Source organism: Sardina pilchardus, chromosome 15 (assembly GCF_963854185.1).
Source record: "Sardina pilchardus chromosome 15, fSarPil1.1, whole genome shotgun sequence".
Taxonomy (NCBI): Eukaryota; Metazoa; Chordata; class Actinopteri; order Clupeiformes; family Clupeidae; genus Sardina; species Sardina pilchardus.
The window spans coordinates 9,936,171-9,958,387 of NC_085008.1; the positions used below are offsets into that span (position 1 = coordinate 9,936,171).

Below are 22,217 nucleotides of genomic sequence, written 5' to 3' on the forward strand. Positions count from 1 at the left end.
CGGCTCGCTCCTCCGCCTCACCTTGAGGAGCTCGACCTCTGCTCCGCACGGCGATGAGAGCGGCCGAGATGGCCCGATGTGGACGGGGTGGCGGGGGGTGGCGGGGGGTGGGGGAGGGTGACTGGGGGAGCATGATAATGAGCACTAGCCATGCCCAGGTCGTGTGATGGGTTCACCACAAGCACAGCCACCGATAACAATGTGTGCCCTCAATGCAGCGTAAGAGGCTTAGGATAAAAGCAACAGCTACACTAGAAGAAGGAGGAGGAGGAGGAGGAGGAGGAGGAGGAGGAGAAAAGAGGAGAGGCGAGCGCTGGAGGAGGAGAACGTTGGGTGGTGGTGGTGGTGGTGGTGGTGGTGGTGAGGGGTGGTGCAGCGCTGGTCAGGGATGGAGCTTGTGGAGATTGGAGGGGGATAAAGAGGAGCAGAGGAGGAAGGCCTGGTTTGTTAGGGGAGAGGAGTGGAGAGGAACGGAGGGATCAGAGAGGCTGTGGTGGAGGTGAAGAGGGAGGACGGAGGGAGGGAGCAGAGGGCTGCTGCTGATGACGGTGCACTGAGGTTGAAACGAGAGAGGAGGACAGGGCTTATGTGGAGACGAGAGGAAGAAGAGAGGAGGAGGAGGGAGAGGAGGGAGGGAGCGTGTGATAAGAGAGCGGTGGCAGAGGGAGGAGAGGAGACTGTGAGCCCTGCTGAGTGCCTCGTTCTATTCTGAACAGCAGAAATCACAAAACCTTTCTCTGACATCTCCATAACTTACGGCCAAACGATCATTTCAGCACTTTTATGAATGTTAGTTCTCCAACTGCACATCTATTTACTATTTTTAATGTGTGTATGTTTGATGTGAAGCACTTAGAATTCCATCGGAAATGAAATGTGCCACATAAACACATTTGCCGTGCCTTAAGAGATCAAGGTAGGCTTACAAACATATGAATAAAATTATACCGTAGAAGCATGATTGGGTCAAATACAAATCATGACTTCTAAAAATATAATTGTAATTTTTTTCATGTCCACTATTTTGTTCTACACCCGTTTTCCCAGACTCTTATGAGTGAGGAGAGACCCATGTCTTGTGAGTGCACTGCTCACCAGTCTGGAGTCTGCAGCGCTGATCTCCTGCAGATAGGGGGCGACGCTGAGCTCGGCCAGCGTTTGCTGCAGGACGCTCGTCTGCTCGCCCACGCGCCGCAGCTGGCCCAGGTGCCCGGCGTACTGCAGCCTCTCGATTAGCCCGGAGCCTGCGGAGAGGTCCACCTGAACACAGAACAGCAGTCACCACACACACACACGCACACACACAGATATGTACACACACACATATTCATGATTTCGCGGAAGAGCACGTGCAGACAGACGCGCATGATCACGTTGGCGACAGTAACCATGTGCGTCTGTGACACAGAGCGGGCACATACGCACACAGCACATGAGCACAACAAACTAATATACTGTAAGTGCACTTCTCAATCTGGCCACTCACACACATATGGGCAGCGCTCACTACATGACGCAAGGGATAAGGGAAGTCTTTTCCGACATTCTCTCTCAAACACGCACAAACACACAGAGAATCACAGCAGAGCCATACAGAAGAGAGGGAAGCCTTGTCCTCTAATACTAGTCCCTTCGCACTAAATCCCCCGCGATTTCGACTGCTGATGGTGTGCATGCACACGCCCCGGCCCCAGTCTATATACCCGCCTAACGCAACGGCAGCGCGGAGGAGCAGGAAAGGGCCTCGGCTGCATCTCCCCCTCAGCCTACATAACAGTACCAAGTCTAATCCCCCCCGCTTGAACCGAGCTACTGATGGTTTTACGTCTGACATGACACCTCTTTTGTGTGCTTCATCCGTCAAGGAGGCGAGGGGGGGTGGGGGGGTGAGCACAGTGTGTGTAGCGCTACCTGTTTTTTTATGAGCCCCCACGATTGGTGAATGGAGAGCGTCAAAGTGGCAGACAAGAGGGAGCACTGACCTTTGGAGCGCAGGCTAACAAATCAGATTACACCTCGCCAGTGTGCGGAGCAGCTTCCTCTAAAAGGATTAGCATATCGCCGCAGCATCCTGGCAACCTGAGCACTCACGGGCCACACACACACACACACACACACACACACACACACACCACTAGCCCATTCTCTACTCCCATTCTGGGAGAGCTTCACAGGGCACTCTATCCCGTGCCACAGAGTTTCCTTCTATTTGTTAAATGATTCATCCGCATAAATGTCTCCTGGCATCTCCTGTTGTGAGTAGACTGAGCAAGCAACCGCCCCCCCTCCCCCTCCCCCCCGTTAAACACACACACACTCACACCCACACACACACACGGCTCTCCCCTCAACGTGACAAGAGGTGGACTCACTCGGCACTGAGCTGAGAACCTCCCCTCTTCTCATTCCTCTAAGTGGGTTATTGAGTCTCTGACTGACCACGTCCCCTCCTCCTCCTCCTCCTCCTCCTCCTCCTCCTCCTTCCTCCTCCTCCTCCTCCTCCTCCTTCCTCCAGGTTGGGCGGGCCGCAGGCCACGGATGCCCCATGTAGTGTAGCTTACGGCTCCCACTGATGCTCCAAGCCCTCCCCCTGCGCCTCCCTCTCCCTTCCTCCCTCCCTCCCTCCCTCCATCGCTCCCTCCCTCCATCGCTCCCTCCCTCCCTCCCTCCCCGCATGCCTCTCCCAAACTCCTTTTCTTTTAGTGGGAGGTTGGCCTGCTATTATCCCTTCTGTCATTCATCCTCTTTATGGCCATTTTTATTACAGATACATATCCCCCAGCATGCATCATTTTTCACAGCCACTGTCTCTGAGCGTCTGGCCTGAGCTGGGACCATCCTGTGCCACACTGTGTGTGTGTGTGTGTGTGTGTGTGTGTGTGTGTGTGTGTGTGTGTGTGTGTGTGTTTCATGCCACCACCAAGCCGGCACTGTTTACTTTCAATAACTGAGCGGGAGAAGGGTGCAGAGAGTGAGTGAGGGAGGGAAGAGATAGAGACAGAGAGAGCAAGAGAGAGAGCGAGAGAGAGAGAAAAGAGAGAGAAAACACAGAGAGAGGGAGAGAAAAAGAGAGAGAGAGAGAGAAAAAAGAGAGAGAGACAAAGAGAGCAAGAGAGAGAGAGAGAGAAAAGAGAGAGACAAAGAGAGCAAGAGAGAGAGAGAGAAAAGAGAGAGAGAGAAAGACAGAGGGAGAGAAAGAGAACAGCCGTCTGCTCTCCGACTTTATGAGCGATGTTGTTTTTCCCCTGCTGAATATTTCATTAGTTTTTTCTCCCTCCCGTGCCCCCTCCCCGTGCCCCCTCCCTCCCTGGCACGCGCGGCCGCTGGCGGAGGATGGCGCGGACGCGGAGGCATGTGTGGGGGCGCTGGTGGGAATAATCAGAGATGCTCCGCAATTATGGATCACTCTCCATTTTACAACTGCCATGCTGCTGCTTAATTGTCCACGCAGAGTCCTTACATAATGTGGCGCTAATTGTTTGCCTTGCTATTGATGCATGCTGGAGGTGGCCATAAGGGGGGGCTGTGTTTGGTTAATATTTATGACGGGTGAGGAACTCTGATCCAGCGACGGTTGCGCGTCCCTGCGCGGGGCCCGTAATGAAGACGGAGAGCTCCCCGGTTAATCTCCGCGTCTCGTTTTAATCTGCGATTGTTTACAGATCGACATGATGCAATGCTGCTTCAGCCAAATACGTTTGTCAATTCTTTATTATTTTTTGTGTCGGTGGGGTGTGTGTGTGTGTGTGGGTGCGTGTGTGTGTGTGTGTGTGTGTGTGTTAGGGGTGTTAGGTTGGAGGGGTAGGGGGGGGGGCCTCCAGGACTCGGGCCTGTTAGGTCTCTGGAGAATTTGTCTGGGTGCGTTATTAGGGAATCAACGGCTGGCTTCCCCACATCAGATGAGATCAATTCCTTTTTCTAATACCGGCATAATGGGATTTCCGTTGGCTGCGACCACCTCACAGTGAGTGACTAATTTAATACACATCCTGTCGCTCTGCATCTCACACGGCGGCTGCCGCAACGCCTGTAATTGAATCACAGCCCTCCAAAATAAACGGCACCAACGCTCCGCAGCACAAATGAAATCGAACATTTTTTTTTTTTTATCCGTCGTTGGTTTGCACGAGCCCATTGTTGTGTCAGTGGAGGAGAGGAGTGGAGAGGACAGAGAGGCTGTGTGCTGGGGTTGAATTACTCAGGATTACACTGGCAGAGGAAATATGTTGGTCACTGGTTTTGCTCACTGTTTTTTCTTCCTCTCACTTTCTTTCTTCCTCTCACACACACACACACACACACACACACACACACACACACACACACACACACACACACACACACACACACACACACACACACACACACACGCAGTCACACAGTCACTCATTACTCTCTCTGTCTCTCTCTACAAAGGTACATAATGAGGAAGAGAGCGAGAGTGTTGTGGAGGAAGGGGGACAAAGAGAGGAATAGCGGCCCCCCTGCAGCGCTGCAAATGCTGTCCTTTAGTTTCTCCGCCGGCTTCATGACAAAAAGGGAACCTGAACAACAAGCTCATTCCAATTCATTAGGCGTGTGTGGAGGCACTGCCCCGGCCTCGGCCCTAGTTCTGTCCCTCTCTGATTCCCCTCCACCGCCAGAGCCCACCAGGACCGCGCGTGCTGAAGGATCCAGGGGAAGGAAAACAAAAACAAAGCTCCCCCCCCAACCCACTCCCCTCCAAAAAAAAAAAAAAAACACGGCTGTGATCTTTTCTTCAGAGCCTGCCGTTTGCGTATTTGTAAATATTCCCTTCCTTTCAAACACCATCCATCACCGGCGGAGCGAGGACAGGCGCGGCGGCGTCTGAGGCTGCGGGCAGCAGCAGCAGCAGCAGCAGCGGAGAGCGACGCGCGACAGCTGCTGTTCCTCCGCCTCCGCCGTCCGCCTCCTCCACCTCCGCCGGGCCTGAGCACCACCAACACATCCAGCCGCACCGCGCCGCGCCGCGCCGCGCTCTACACCTGTCCCTGGCGGAGACGACAAAAGCGCTACAATCTCCAGTTGTTGTTTTTCTTTCCCGTACGCGCCCCCTTCTCTTCCAAAAGATACAGTACATTACCTGTCATTAGTATCCCAGCCATCACACAGCACATTGTCCTACACATACACACATGCTATATGTCTAGAAAATCATAGGAGGATGGTTTGTGTAGAATGGAGGATGGAGGACGAGAAAAGGAGGATGGTTTGTGTAGAATGGAGGATGGAGGACGAGAAAAGGAGGATGGTTTGTGTAGAATGGAGGATGGAGGACGAGAAAAGGAGGATGGTTTGTGTAGAATGGAGGATGGAGGATGGAGGATGAGAAAAGGAGGATGGTTTGTGTAGAATGGAGGATGGAGGATGAGAAAAGGAGGATGGTTTGTGTAGAATGGAGGATGGAGGACGAGAAAAGGAGGATGGTTTGTGTAGAATGGAGGATGGAGGATGAGAAAAGGAGGATGGTTTGTGTAGAATGGAGGATGGAGGTTGAGAAAAGGAGGATGGTTTGTGTAGAATGGAGGATGGAGGTTGAGAAAAGGAGGATGGTTTGTGTAGAATGGAGGATGGAGGATGAGAAAAGGAGGATGGTTTGTGTAGAATGGAGGATGGAGGACGAGAAAAGGAGGATGGTTTGTGTAGAATGGAGGATGGAGGATGAGAAAAGGAGGATGGTTTGTGTAGAATGGAGGATGGAGGATGAGAAAAGGAGGATGGTTTGTGTAGAATGGAGGATGGAGGACGAGAAAAGGAGGATGGTTTGTGTAGAATGGAGGATGGAGGATGGAGGATGGAGGATGAGAAAAGGAGGATGGTTTGTGTAGAATGGAGGGTGGAGGACGAGAAAAGGAGGATGGTTTGTGTAGAATGTGCTAAATTGGTTGCAATCTGGTGCATTAGAGCTCCGGCTCCTTTCTCCTGGCTGAGACAGGCCAATTTTGGTGGCACCCGGGTGAGCTGTGGCTCTCCTCTGGCCTGTCAGCCTTTACAAACCTCCATGGAGACGCTTGCATGCACCCACACGGAGCGCTTTTGAAAGTATACCCACTGATAGCTTGGTGCACTTAATAAAACCAAGAACCGGCAGAATCCTCCGTCCCAGGCTCTCGCACGTCCTCTTGGCGTCTTCCGGTCGTGGCGGACAGAAGGGTGCTTTCAGTCCTGTAGAAAGAACACACACATGCGGGTCATTCGTTCCTTTCTCTGTCCAAGCACACTCTCATTGGTGGACAATGGATACTATATTTAAGTACTGAGTGACATGACCTCAACCGCTGGATATATGGGTCCGGCGGAATACCACAAATTGACAGTGGACAGCGGACAATGGACAGTGCCTTGATGATGATTGGCTTTGATGCTGTTGTAAAGTCCACTCTTGTTAGTGGACCATAAATATAAATCGAAGTACTGAGTGACATTCGATGTATGGGTCCAGCGTAATACTACAAGTACATTCACAAGGTCAGTATTGCTACTGTAAGTGCTATTGAGAAATGTCAATGGACAAGTGGCATGGCTCCGACCTCCTTCAATGCATACTTGATATCACAAAACACCAAACACACACACACACACACACACACACACACACACACACACACACACACACACGCACCAATTCAAGCTAGAGCGCATGGCAAAATATAAATTCCTTACAAACACGTGAAAAAAGTACAAGTGCCTGTACAAACATGAAATCCAATCAACAAATTCTCTACTTCACTTTTTAGCGGAGGTAACTTTTGAAGATTACAAAACTTGCTAGATTATCTCGCTTGCTAGATCTGCTTTTCGTGAGAGTCGCACAAAACATTTTCATTAATTCTGTGGGCCTGTGTCCACTAAAAGGATCGTACGGATGACTGATGAATTGATCTTCTGCTCAAACGTACCACTTAATAATTACTTGTAGTTGATTTCAAATGTAAGCAGCGTTGTCCTCATTCATCTTCATAACTGCACCTCCCTAATAGCTCCTACGCTACTGCAATGCTAAACCTTCAGATCATTCTGCACACACACACACAAACACACGACACACATTGTGTGCCGATAAGCACACACACCCACCCACCCACACACACACACCTCAGACACATTGCATGCACACACACACACACACACACACACACACACACACACACACACACACACACACACACACACACACACACACACACACACACACACACACACACACTATGGCCTCTGGTGCATACTCAGCAGTGGCATCCCCGGCATGACAGAGGTACGATGTGCCACCATCCTGGCAGTGTATGATTGATCACCTTAAAGACCCATGTGGTGCCCGAGCCTTTGATACATTACACAAACGCATTGATTTCCCCCTCCACCCTCCTCCACCCTTCTCCACCCTCCTCTCCTCTCAGCCGTCCGCCATGCTCACCGCGAACAGCCAGAGTCCTGTTGCTGCTGCTGACCCCCACTGCTCAGAGACCTCGCTCAACTACTGGCACTACATCTTCTCTTTCTCTCTCTCTCCACACACACACACACACACACACACACACACACACACACACACACACACACACACACACCTATTAGAGTTAATTAAGAAGTTTTATGCCATTGCAATCAATACATCGACAGATTCCTGCTATGCTCCTGAAAGACCCTCTAGTTCGCCACAAACAGACATGCCCCCAATCAAAAAAAGAAGCATATTCTTGGCACAGAGATGAGAAAACAAAATGTAATTTCTGACCCAATCATGCCTAGCCTCTTTTGCTACAACGCCACGCTCAGTTTGGACAAAAATAAAATGGTAAATCTCTGGCTCATTTCTTTTTCCGCTCTGTCGTCTCACAACCTGCGCGAACTGCCATCGAGCTCAGCTGCGCTGTCACACGGTCTCTCGGGCATTCTTCTCCTGTGCCGTGTTTTCTAGCGCCGAGCCGAGCCTGTTCTGTAACCTTGATGTGTGCGAATGGCTGGAGGATTCGCCTTCTCTCTCTCTCTCACCTCTGCGTGTGCACATGTTCCCTCTCTCGGAGGTGTGTGTGTGTGTGTGGGGGGGGGGGGGGGGGCACACAAGCTGCCCGGAGTGAGCGAAAGGAATAATCAGATGGCGGCAGAGGTCAAAGTGACCACGTGGGGAGCGATCCCGTCCATCTCTCACTTTTATATGTTCTGTCACGTTCCGCCATCTTTCAGCGGTCACTGACGGCAAGACCTCACTCTCTCCCAGAGTCCGGTCTCCCGACCCCCTGCACACCCACCTGCTATGATGCCAGTCTTCCTAACGACTAACTGGGCCCGTCACTTTTCAGTTTGCTTTCAGTCTGATTTCACAATTCTGTTTTATTATACGGCTCTTCACATTGCAAGCAGAACGCTCCATTGACTTGAATGGCATTTCCCAAATTTCTACCGGTCATTAGTTTCTGCTAGAGGACCTCTGAAAAAATAATGACCACTGTCAATGGCAACGGAGTTTGTGCGGCCAATTATCTTAAGATCTTAAGGTTATCTTATGAGATTCTCTTGTAGTGTGTGGTGTGTTAAAGGAATATTTCGGTATTTTACACTTCAAGCCCGTTTTCTGTATTGCCTAGCATGAAAACGAGTGTTTGACACCGAAATCTCGACGATTGAGCCTGTTTGTGGAATTTGGCCTGAGCCTGAGCCTGAGTCCGGTCTCACGACCCCCTGCAAACCCACCTGCTATGATGCCAGTCTTCCTAACGACCAAAGCCTACTTTACACTGACAGACTTTGACAAGATTTGTGAAAGATTCTTGAAAGATTGTAGTCTTTTAACTAATGCCCCTCATTCATGATTTAATCAAAAGACTACAATCTTTCAAGAATCTTTCCCAAATCTTGTCAAAGTCTATCAGTGTAGGCCCCGGCAGTGGCGCAACTGGCTGGGGCACCTGCACCGTACGCTGGCGACCCGGGTTCGATTCCCGCCCCGTGGTCCTTTCCAGATCCCACCCCAACTCTCTTTCCCACTCACTTCCTGTCATTCTCTCTACTGTCCTGTCCAAATAAAGGCATAAAAAAAAAAATCAGTGTAAGGTAGGCTTGACTGGGCCAGTTTGCTTTCAGTCTGATTTCGTTGTTCTGTTATTCTGATATTCTGCTCACCTTATTCTCATTTCCAAAAAAATAAATAGTATTGTATATAAAATTGCATATCATTTTACAGTGTTTGATCTAGATGCAATTCAGTATGAGGTCATTTTAGGCCGTGCATTTGTAACCACACAGAGCATCATCTTCTCCTACCTGTGAACACCGGACTCCTCCTCCGAAGCATCTTTTCCAGGAATCCGCCATCTTGGCTCCTCCTGAAGCCCAGTGTCAGGAAGTAAGCCTGCGGTGTGGGCTCGTTCCAGTCTGTGGTCTGCGGCAAGAAATGGCCCCCGCTCGGACCTAATGGACAGGAAAACAGGAGGTGACTATCAGAGTGCAGCTGTCTGAAGAGATAAAACCGAGACAGAGCCTAACCCGAACCGGCATCATGACCAGTAAATATGATCATAATCAGAAGACAATAACATTAGGATTCTAAAATGATATTTATGGTTTTAAATGATAGATGGAGGCACAGAACCAAACACACAGAACGAGCAAAGAGCAAAAACATGCATGTCTGGACGAAAATGGACAGCAGCAACTACTGCCACAAATGCACTGTGTTTAAAATTAAGACAGATCAGGAGAGGCATAGAGCAAGGTCAAAGCTTAAAGTTTTTTTTATAGCCAACTTTATGGCCAGCCCAGCACAGTACAATAACAGTGAGATACTCCTCTGCAGAGACATGCAATGTCAAATTCTATAAAAACGAAAACAAAGATGGTATACTATGATTCCTCAACCATGCAATTTGAGATAGGGGAAAGAGAGAAGCAAGAGGGAGAGGGAGATTGTGTGTGTGTGTGTGTGTGTGTGTGTGTGTGTGTGTGTGTGTGTGTGTGTGTCTGTGTGTGTGTGTGTGTCTGTGTGTGATTGAGTGAGTGAGTGAGTGAGTGAGAGACAGAGACAGAGAGAGAGAGAGAGAGAGAGAGCGATCAAACAAACAAGACCAAGCATACCAAAAAGGACATCAACCAACTAACAGTAATGCCAAATGTTAACCCCATTCTCTATCAACTCCTAACCACTTTAAAAATGACCATCACAAATGCAATATTGGCAGTGTATGCTAGCTATGGTGGCAAGGCTATGCTGGCCATCAACACTAAATAATGTTGCAATCCCTTTAACATTCCTAAAACTACAGTAGCAAGGGAGAAAGTCAGCCCACTATTCATGCCGCTTTTATAGTGACAAATATACACACCACATTTTTCAACTGTTCACATACAAACAGGTTAAAAAAAAAAGAAAAAGTGGTGCGGAACCTTTGGGAGTTCACTGCCGTCACAGAAACCTATAAAGACACTGAACACTGAAGCCTTTTTCTCTTCTTTCGAGCACCTCTCTGTTGCAAGTCCTTTTTTTTTTTTATCCTCGCAAGCCTCGATTATAAACAAAAGTTATCCGTACACAGCCAAAGCCATACATCTACTGTACAGGTGCAGTGCATTAAGCTACCGAGAAATTACACTGAGGTGTATGTCACTGCAGTACGCCCAAGGAATTAATGTGTTAAAAATAAACCCCCCTAAAAAGATAAATAATAATAAACGGATATATAAACGAGGAGAAGATGGCGCAGCCTCTCGCTCTCCCTCGAGGGAATCGGCACGTTGACACGGGACACAGCGGGGAATGGATGCATACTCCAGGGAATTTTTTCCTGGTAGATTAAAGACGAAATTGAAGGGGACATGTGTCACGCATTTCAAACTCTACAGCGTGTGCCGAAGGCTAGATGCACCCGAATTGGGAGGGAGAGAGAGAGAGAGAAAGAGAGAGAGGGATGGAGAGAGGACAGAAAGGAAGAGGGAGAAGAAGAGAGAGGGGGAGATTAAGAGCCGTCAGTCGTGTGAATAAGTAATCTCAGTCCGTCTCTCCCTCCCTCCATCTCTCTCCCTCTTCCTCTGTCTCTCTCCTGCTCGCTCACTCTCTCCTCACCTGGTTATGCATTGTGGCTTTGGCATCTTGGCTTTCTTGTTGATGCCTCTCTTTCAGTGCTACCTGTGTGGGTGCGTACACACGCCAGCTCTCAGCTTGATGGGCTGTGCTATCTACACACGTACTGACTTGCAGAAATATGGTTTGAGGACAAGCTTCCTGCTGTGCCGGTAAATTAAGTTTCTACAGTCAACGCAGCCCCTCTTGCAATTTTACAGTAAGTATTCAAACTGCATTTATGAGAGACGAGGGTGAGAGAAAAATAAAACTGCCCTTGGGACATCTATACGTCTTTGCTATTGCTCAGGATGAAAGTGTTGTGTTTATATGGCTGTATTGCTCTGTTTAGCATTTCCCTGCACTTGCTGTGAGCGCTATTTGAATCATTAGTATCATTACGGCCGGGACATTTTATGACGATCAGATTGTTGAGGTACAGTAGCATACAGCCAAAAAGCAGAGAGCAAAGGATTTTAAGGCCAGAGCAGGTCACTATCAACATTCCGTGGGTGTGGATGAGGAATCTTTGGTTCTTGTGTGTGTGTGTGTGTGTGTGTGTGTGTGGGTGTGTGTGTGTCATATGAAAAATATATAGTTGTGTGTGTCTTTGTTTGTGCTTGCTTGTGTGCGTGTGTGTGCGTGTGTGTGGTGTGTGTGTGTGTGTGTGTGTGTGTGTGCGCGCGCGTGTGTGTGTGTGTGCGTGTGTAGTAGTCACAGACAACAGCCCCCCCCCCACCACCACCACCACCCTCCAATCCTGCCTGATAGGCTCCCAAGACAGCAGAGCTCAGAGCCAGCGCACTCTATGAATGTCCACATGCCTGAGGAGAGATGGGACAGTCTAGCAAGCTCTCTGAGCCCCAGTTAATTAAGGAGTTAACACTGGAGCTTCTTAACACAAGTTAGACACTCACTAGCTGCTTACCACTCTCTTGAAATACACATGCACATACAAACACTATGATTGTTCTCTCTTGCTGTGTCTCATCTTTCTCACAAACAAACAAACACAGACAGAGAAAGAGGGAGGGAAAGAGGGAGGAAGAGGGTGAGAGAGAGAGAGAGAGAGAGGGAGAGGGAGAGAGAGAGAGAGAGAGGGAGAGAATGACCTCAGTGGGGGCTTTTTGTGATACATCAGAGCTACATGCCCTCAGACAAGTCTCTGCTTGGTAATTTGAAATATGTCTCGCCAAGGTCAGAGCCTAGCTGGCAGATAGCAGCAGAAACAGCGATTACAGATCCTACCCTCCTCTCTCCCCTTTTTGGAAATGAAGGGACACGCGAGAGCCAAACGTGTTAGATTATGCCTGAAGTGTGTGTGTGAGAGAGAGTGTGCCTAACTAACTGTGAAATCAGCCCTAACAAAGGTGGTGGAAGGTGCAGAGGGGGCTGGTGCAATCTCACTTGCTCTCTCTCTCTCTCTCTCTCACCACAAATACACATGCGCACACGCGCACACACGCACACACATACACACACACACACACACACACACATGAACGCACACGCGCACAAGCATACACACACACACACACACACACACGTGCACGCACATACACACACACACACACAAAAAACATGCATGCACACACACACACACACACACACACACACACACAAAGACACACACACACACACACACACACACACGCTAATTTCCAGACAGGCTTTGTATGTGGATGCTATCTGTCTGTGTTATGAGTTTAGCAACATGCATGGAGCATGTGCTCTGCTAATAGAGGCTGTCCCTTTGAGAAGTGAAGTGCGCTAAGGGAGTGGGAGCTTTGGTGATAGATGAAATAGACGGGGCATTGATGTGTGAGCTGGTCAGGTCATCAAAGCCTATGGGAGCGTAACTGATACCGGATGTTTTTTCTCCTTTTTATTTGATAAACCAAAGGCTTTCAAAAGTCAAAAAGGCTCACTTGGTTCACACTGACATGGCTGGCCAAATGGTGACCCAACCCTCCTCAAGACCTCTAAAATGGGAAAAAGCTTTGGCATCATTAACCAGTTCACTGCGGCAGCCTGTATGTATGGCAAAGGTCAGGTCACATCAAAGCAAGTGAAAAATCTTCTCCATTTGCGGCGTGCTGAACAACCCACTCTCTGACCTTTAAAACCACCCACTACCTCTGCCTCAAGGTCATGATCAGCTGTGAAATGAAATACACCACAAATAAGTACAGATTTATGAGTGAGTTCCTCCAATAGGGTGCAATTTGACCGGGTGTTTTTTGACCAGCTGACTTTTAGAGCAAAACCTTTCCCCTGACAGGGAGAGGGGGTGTTGCAATCAGGTCTGTGTGTTGTGTGTGTGTGTGTCTGTGAGTGTGTGAGTGTGTGTCTCTCCACTCATACAATTCAACCAAGTGTTATTAATCTTATATCAAGATAAAAAAAAAATCTAGTAAATATTGTTTTCAGTATAAAGAGACCTCGCACTTTTTTCGTGAAATCATTTGACTTAAATTAAGAAAAGTACGACTTCTTTTTATAAAAGTATGACGTCTCATCCTGAATACAAAGAAATGTGTCTGCCAGCGCGTTAAGTAAATTTGTCTTGATTACGACTCCTTAAAAGTCTTCTAAATGAAGTCAAACTTATCTTTTGAGAGACTGCTAGATAAGTCTCTCAATACTAAAAACAATCCCATAAAGATTGTCTGATCTTAACCTAAGATTAACAACATTTGGCTAGATTTAATATTTTGCAGTGTGTGTGATAGGGGCTAGGGTCTGCAGTGGCCTGACAGCCCAGACAAATCATGTCTGGGGTTCAGCATATATGCAACAGAAAGGTACGAGAGGTTCTGTTGATCTGTCGTCTGAGATGGTCTTGTACCTGTGAACAGATAGGCTGTGAAGCCAGGGTGCAGCTTGCGGAAAACCTCCTCCGCCTGCTGGATGCAGCATTCGCTGGGGACTCCGGAGTAGGGTGTGAACATGACAGAGAAATCTTCCTCCTCAGTTATAGCATCCTCCAGCAGTCCCTGTAGAGAGAGGGGGAACAGACAGAGAGAGAGAGTGATGGGGAGTGAGTGAGAGAGAGAAAAAAAGACAGAATGAGAGAGGTTGCAGAGGGAGGTTGAAGAGATTGACTGCCTTCTTCAACACCTCAAGATTCGCCAAATCAAACGATCTAAAATGGAAATGCAACTCAATTCCTCTTTTATATCTCCGGAAAATAAAACAGCTTACGAGTTTAGCCTCATAGCCTATAGTGCTTGGTGTGCAGGGCTGGGCTGTGCTGTGCAGGAGGGAGACTGAATGTAGATCATCTGAGCTCGGGATCCGAAAGCAGCATTAAGTGGTTCCAACTTTTCAAAGGGAGCAAAATCCTGGGTAGTGCTCCGCGCTTGCACTGATTAAAAACACTGACCGGTGCTCCTGTGGGGGTAATGTTCTCCGCCTAATCTGTATCTCCCTTTTTAATCCACTCGGAATGAAACAGGAGCAGATTATTATGGATTGTGGATTTATTTTCAAGCTTTGATGTTCCCATAACCTTTTTTTTTTTGCTTTCTCTAGGTTGTCAATGAAGTCTACGCCACCAAAAATAAATAAATAAATAAAACAAGTAAACCATTTCCTGTGATCAGACCATTATTTCTCTGTTGCGTCCCTCCCCACCCACCCTGCTTTGATTATATGCAGCAGGCTGACCCTCTAATATCACTTATTTTTTAAAAAAATATATCAAGTGTGTCCGTCTTGCTGGCAGCCTAAAAATAACATTTATTGATGAGGACAGAAAGGAGGCAGAGTTTTTGCACATCAGATTATCCAGAGAAAGGCAACATTATGTATTCATTTAAGGGCCATTGATTGAAGTTCTACACAGACATCTCGGCATGGTGATGAAAAATGACAGGGACTTTTGTGATCTATTTGGGCCTCACAGAGATCCAGAGTTAAGATGGATGCCTCAGACAATGCAAACAGACATCAACCGTTTTTGTTGTTGTTGTTGTTTGGAATAGAGGATGAGAGATTGACAACACTTATGAAATTCTAGCATGTAGTGGTCATGAATGAGGTTTGATCAGTTGTCTTTTTCTGGAACAAATAGCACTTCAAGGATGCACTGAAAGCACTCTTCTAGCATCCAGACCTCTGAACCATCATGCAAGTCGATGGCTTTTTTTTCGTGCTGCTGAAGGAGGATATGATGGTGGTAGCGTAAGAGCGGTTTTCTTTCTGCCATTAAAGCACACTCAGCACGGTAAGATGTTTTTTTATTTTATATATATTTATTTGTTGTCCTTGATAAGTACCTCTAACTCAGATAAAAGATTTAAGAGTTATACAAGCTTTAAAGATGCCCTCCCGTTTTTAACTTGTCCATGATGTGCATGTTGTTTTACAACACATACCATGAGCAAAATAAGCAGTCATTGTAGGAGATTTCTGCTTTGGCTCTATGGTCGAACAATCGCAGCATCAATGTGCAAATTCAAACAGCAGTCCTTATGACCATAATAAAGATACTGGACCATTCCTGGTTGGGGGTAGGACAATTCCTTATAAAGATGCAGCCAAGCTAGCTAATATGTCATCTGCAGCAGCCAATAGCAGGTGAACAATGTGTGGAGAGGGGGAGGGGCAAAATAGATCCCAATTCTCGTAAAGACAAAGAAGGTGTGAAGTTCCGTTTAAGCCATCTTTAGGCCATAAGGGGATTATTTTCATTAAAACATGATTTACATGCATAATATTGCATATATTAGAAGATCAGAGAGGAGATTTAGGGGTGTAATAAACAGTGTGAATCTTTCAAATAGGCTATACCATTTCAAGGAGTCTCGTGGTTATCATACAGTATGTCTCAGATGTATATGGAAATAGAGTGTTGCTTCAGACAGATGGGCTTTAGGCTCCTGGATTCTGATACATCCTCTGCTACATGTTCACTTTCCCAAGATACAGAGATTCAGAGATAATCAATTCAATTACTGTATATCTCAGCTCATTATCAAAACACTGAGGAAAGAAAGGCATCAATGGGTCTTGCCAAAACAGATGTACTGTACATGATACACAAGCTAAGGGGCTATCTGGCTCTCTATCTGATTAAACTCTCACAGTTCAAAGTTTTACAGTAAGACAAGTAGCTAAAAAGAAGTTAAGCAAAGAACCTCACATATTTTATCACATCATCTACTGTAGATGCTGGTGAGAAACACAACTGATGAACCAATGCCATAGTTTGTTTGAATTTGGAATCTAATGACTTCCGTGAGTGACGATTTCAAACGAGGATACATTGGTTGAAATGAAGTCAAATCCTCTCCTTCCACAATGCTTCATTTAGTTTAGTCTCTGGCATGCCGCAGAGAGAGCTTTTCAAAAAGCAACAAAAACACTCTCTTGGTATTGATATTGGCTGAGGCACTCGTCTTCGGTCCCATGGTGATGTTCTTAAAAGAAGTAAAGGAGACATCTTCTTTGTGTGGTGGTGGGCCTTTTGGGGGGAGGTAGGGATCAGACAAACAGGGTGGGGTGGGGTGGGGGGGGGGACGTGGTGAAGACCATCAGGACACACACGCGTGTAGACAAAATGAGCTCCGTGAGGGACAGGCTGGATGGACAGAGCTGATGAAGAGCGGGGAGAGAGAGGTGCTTGATGCACGCTGAAAGCTATCCGCCACTCATCTCACTTCAAGCAAATGCAAATTGTGGCTTGGATGCAGATACAACCTACTTTTGGGATGGGGGAGAGGAGCAAACACATTCTGCTTTATTTCCTATTTCCATCTCTCTTTCTCTCTCTCTCTCTCTTTCTTTCTCTCTCTTCCCTTTTAGCTGTGAATTCAATCTCACCACTTTTTTTCCCCATAGACCCGGATGAAGAGGAGCAACTTGACTAAATGTTCCCCTTTTTTTGCTCGCTGTAATGTTGAGAAGCAAGCGAGGTGCGATGCCAGCCTCGCATGGAGCCAGTGAACACCAGTTTATTGCTGTGTTTAAAATGGGTCAATTAAGAGGAGTCGCGGGCAACAGAGAGAAAAAGAGAGGAAACAGAGTTTATCTTATTCTGCAAAGCTACATAAACAATGGTCAGCGAAGCAAATTAAATACCAAACTAATAAACTGCCAGAGAAACCACTTTTGCATTCTACAGACTCTTTCTCTCACTCTCAATATATATGCCTTGTTTCCATTAGAGAAAGACACAGTGGTGGCTTCTCAAAGCCGTTTTTACCGAACATATTAAAGTATTAATATACACTGAAAGATTTTTTATCACATCATTGGGGTAGGAATATACTAGTAGTGTTTGGATCTTGTTCTGAATAAGAATCTCTCTCCAAACAGATGCATAAAAATGAAACAATATCGAAACGCGGAAACGTTATCTGCCTACAAGTCCATTATAAGCAGTTCACTGCTACGTGGGCTTGGTTTGATTGATAGGCTAAGAGTTACCTCGGTTGGCAGTCTCTTAAGTGATAATCATTCAGTGAGCTTTTGATTGGGGGGCTGGGGAGGGTCGAGGGAGGGGCCCCGTCTTCCCAGCTGCGGGGCCATCCGTTCTCACCTGCCAATACTGTTTGATGAGCTTGCTTATGTGCTCCTCCGAGTCCCCCGACAGCCAGTGCAGGTAGTCAGCAATCATCGCACTCCTAAAGGCAAGGACAGACAAAAGCACATGATCACACACACACACACACACACACACACACACACACACACGCAGAGAATGCAGTACACAGAACAGTCAACAACTTTCAATCACTAGATTGGTGCTTCTGAATCTACAGTCCCAATACACACACCTTAGGCTGTGTGCACACAAAAGGAATCATAAGTTTGGTGCAACACACACACACACACACACACACACACACACACACACACACACACACACACACACACACACAAGGAATCACAAGTTTTAATTTGAGGAATGAATAAGAGACTTAACTGATAAAGCTGCTCATAACAAGTTTAATTGATTTCATGATCTAGTGATTATCAGGGGGCTATGCAGATAACAAACAATCACATGTCTCCAGGTTACCAGGGTGAGAACAGGAAAAAAAGAAATAGAATAGAAAAAAGAAAATATGAGGCAAATAAACGTTGATGGATAAGACCCCGTCACTCACACACCAAAACAGTTTCAGACACTGCCACTGGGACAACACCTTACATATCTGTAAACAGGTACATAGTGCATATTCAAAAAGGCCCTTAAGGCAAGGATCACATTGGCTTGGGGCAAGTGGCAGGTTAAGTATTGTTCTCTATGGCTCGGCAGAGGAACGGTGGCAGCACTAGCGTAATGCTTGTGTTGAAGAAGCTGAGTGTTGAACTTGGCTCTACTTTCAAAGCGCAACACAAGCGTATTCAATTTGTCACTTAAGGCAAACCATATGTGTTACTTAGGAACGAGATAGAACTTATTATGGTCTGAAAAGCACAGAGACACACACACGTGCCCACACATACACACACATGCAGGCACGTTTGCACGCATGCACACACACACACACACACACACACACACACACTGGTTGAGTCACCTGAAGCCTGCTGCTTATTTTCCCTTTCTTTTCTCACACTTACATGGAGCACAGAGCGCAGGCTTAGCAAGTGTGCATTAGCAAGCTATTTCAAATGTGTCAGCCTGTGAAAACAGGGACAAAAAAACCCCGGCTTCCTTTGTTTTAGAATCTCTTTCTCTTTTGTCAGCAGCCATATTTGTCAAAAGAAAGAGAATATCGGCTGGCACTTAGGAGCTTTTATCTAGGTATTTTTTTCAGTAGTCAATATTTTTCAGAATAATTGTCCTGCTACCAGAAAATAACACAGATTGATCATGGCATGCTAAAAAGAAAGACAATTGAAATAGACTTTCTTGTTCCATCTCTCTAACAGACCACCGCTGGTACTGTAGACCTTGTACATGTGAGGACTTGTATTGCTAAAATAATTGGCAAGTTCAGATAGTCTTGGTATATGAAAAGAGTTCCTCTTTGTGTTTGGCCGATACTAAATATGCAACATTACACTGACTACCGCAAGAAGTAGCAGAAGCATTACATTTTCCAGTGTTTGATATGATTCAGCAGTGGAATGGGTGACACTACAAACATCACTCTTTCCACCTGGGAAGAGAGTTGGTTTGCTTTGAACTTGGTTCAACTTTAGCGACCTGGGAGCAGTGTTCACTCGCTTTGAACTTGGTTCAACTTTCAGAGTGCAACACATAGCTCACCAATATTATTTTAGCATATCTTAACATTCACATTATTACAGAAATCAGCTTTAGACCAATAATCCTATTCTTCATGCTGTGTGTGTGTGTGTGTGTGTGTGTGTGTGTGTGTGTGTGTGTGTGTGTGTGTGTGTGAGTGTGTGTGTGTGTGTGTGTGTGTGTGTGTGTGTGTGTGTGTGTGTGTGTGTGTGTGTGTGTGAGAGTGTGTGTGTGTGTGTGTGTGTGTGTATGTGGTAGGCTGTAGGGGGTAAATTCATGGAATAAATGGAATAACTTTGAAATATAAGTTTTATAAGGATATAAGGGCCATTTTATTCTCCACTAAGAGAAGTAAAAAGAAGATGCTTGCAAAAAGTTACTTTTGGTCAGCATTGTAAAACCCAACAGCCACTGCAATATTTGATGATATAGCTACACTACACAACCATGAATCTCAAATTAAGCCAACATTTACTCTGTGAATATATTAGTCAGGATCCAGAAGTCATTTGGGATTTTATGAGCTAGTCTGTAAAATGACTGCTTTCACTGAAGTATTTTACTGTTTTCCAATCTCCCAGTACATATTTATGTATATGGGGATTTACTACATTCATATTCATTTGTTGCAAAACGCAGAAAGAAGATACTATACATCAGGATATAGCTCTTAGAAAAACATCCAGGATAGAGCTTAATATGGCCTGAGTACTAACCTTGGGCTAAGCACATCTGTTTTGCCCTTGGTTTATGCTCTGCTAGATAGACAGCCCTCAGTCTGCCCAACCTCTACCTTAATCAAGGGTAATTTTCTCACTCCCCACTTTCCTCTCCCTTTTAACCTCTGCTGACACAGACAAGGTGTTCACTGGTCAGTTTCAAGCCAAGCTGAACGTTTCCTTGCCGAAATATGACCCCGGTACAAACCAAGGCTGACAAGCACCAACCCTGAGAGAAGTGCTCAATCCAGGATGGAAGTATGTGACAACTGTAGCTGAAGTACCACAGCATGAAAGCTGAATGGATTTCTCTCAGTGAACCTTTCATTTCCATACAACAACAATTGGACTGGGCGTAAATCATTTGTGTAGCTAGTTCTAAACACACTGCAATGAGTAAGTCGTCAATAAACAGTCAAATATGTGTCAACTAACCCTTAAACACCTTTCAAATGCAGTTAGCTGTAGCATGAGGCTGGCTCTTCCTGTATTTTTCACACTCAACAGAATTTGAGAGAAATATAACCTGAAATAAGTGGGGCTCAAAATTGGATATGATGTCAGCACAACTTCACATGGATCACTGCCTCTTATTAGCTAGTATTGATTCTTTTACAGATTTAGAAGTGTGCATTAGCTGTGTGACCTTTGCAGCTCATTTCGTTAAAGACGCCAATCGTCTCTGAAATCATGCAAAAAATAACTGTGTGTCTGTACAAGGGTCAGATGTCTGCCTGTGGGGCTCTCTTAAGTAGATTCGATACCAAGCAGGGCCGGTGTTGGAAGTGTGAGTCACCCATGCTGCAAAGTCCTAATGTGAGGGGAGACTGCAGCAGAGAGAGTGCCGCTCAGATGCTGTGTGCCATGCTGGGACCACTTAATGATAATCCCGGGGATTAAACAACATTTGATCCTTATACTCAAAGCGGTGGCAACTGCCCAAACGAAACCCTGGGCTGGGCGTGTGCGTTGTTTGCCGTTGAGGTGAGCCTGTCCCTGTGAGCTGGGGTGGGGGTGGCTGTTTGTGTTTGGAGCGAGCGTGTCCAAACAGCCCGGCCGCAGGGTGAGGAAGGGCTGTCTGTGTTTGAGCAGTCTATTGACTTCTGATGGGCCCAGCGAACACCTCCGCTGTCCAGAAACCACCTCCGGGGTCACACGGTCCTGGAGTGTCTTCAGAAATCTCGGGCTTTGACAACCCTCCCAAATGTGTTTGTCAATACTGCTTGTCGTCATGGGTGTTAAATACAGCTCGGTTTGAGCCAGGCCGAGCGGTGGGGGTCAGACGTGAACGTCCACGCAACTGGACGCGCGAGGATTGCCCGCGGCACCCCGGGACAGATTTACTGCAGTCTTATTGACGAGTTTAATCATAGTTGATGACCCTCACGGATGCATTCGGACCGGGTCGATGGAGCAAAGCCCAGGGGTGCACATGCAGATCAAATATTTACAAACAGTTTGGGAGACATACCTCCTTCTTCTCCCTCAGATGGAGTTGTTAGTATCGCGGTACACGCTAACTCAAACGGTAGGTGCATCAGCTACAACCACTGGTCACTACTTTATGTGTCCAGTCTTCCTCGTCCGCTGCACACGGCCTCTCCCTCCTGTTCTCACAGATTTGGCCGCGAGGCAAGCTTTAACGCTGCTTTAAAGTCCTGTCATGCCACAAGTAAGCCACGTTAGCACTGAGCTATAAAAAGCGCTTGCCAATAATGTAAATTGACCGCTTAATCCGTGTCTCTCAGTGGCAGAGGTAACAGGGTGATAACAGTCAATAATTCTATTACACCAGAGTTCCCCCTCTCTATTGAGTGATGAGGCTGAGTGTATGTGGCTGCATCCCTCTTTAGAAAAATAGCCCCACAGACGGAAAATCTCATTGGACTCAAGAGTGGACCACGAGGATACACCTGTTTCTATCCCCAAGGCACCCGTTACCCCTTTCTGCAATGGAGACAATGGATTTGCATGTAAATACACACCTCTGCAGTGTTGACGCAGAGACAGTGTGGCACTGTTCACCTCAGGTGGCAGACAGAGATCTCACCTTAATTCCAAAATGCTTGTTATGTCATTCCTACTGCTCTGGACGTGAGTAAAAAATATGTTGTCAAAGTGGTAGACCAAGGGGGGGAGGGGAGAAGTGTGAGGTATAAAAAAAGACAAATAAGACTCAAATAAGAAGAAAAAAAAATGTCGGATTCCCAAGCCAGTC

General features: G+C 46.7%; 1 protein-coding gene across 1 annotated transcript in view; it reads right to left on the reverse strand.

Annotated features, from left to right (window-relative positions):
• The window catches only part of LOC134102351 (spermatogenesis-associated protein 16-like), a 47,265-nt gene that overhangs the window by 9,320 nt on the left and 15,728 nt on the right, over positions 1–22,217 (reverse strand). Inside the window, exons 5-9 of the mRNA XM_062556433.1 lie at positions 17,619–17,703; positions 13,923–14,070; positions 9,283–9,429; positions 6,074–6,186; positions 1,096–1,260 (exon numbers count right to left, since the gene is read on the reverse strand). Coding sequence (XP_062412417.1) covers positions 1,096–1,260; positions 6,074–6,186; positions 9,283–9,429; positions 13,923–14,070; positions 17,619–17,703 — 658 coding nt within the window. The remainder of the gene's footprint in view (positions 1–1,095; positions 1,261–6,073; positions 6,187–9,282; positions 9,430–13,922; positions 14,071–17,618; positions 17,704–22,217) is intronic.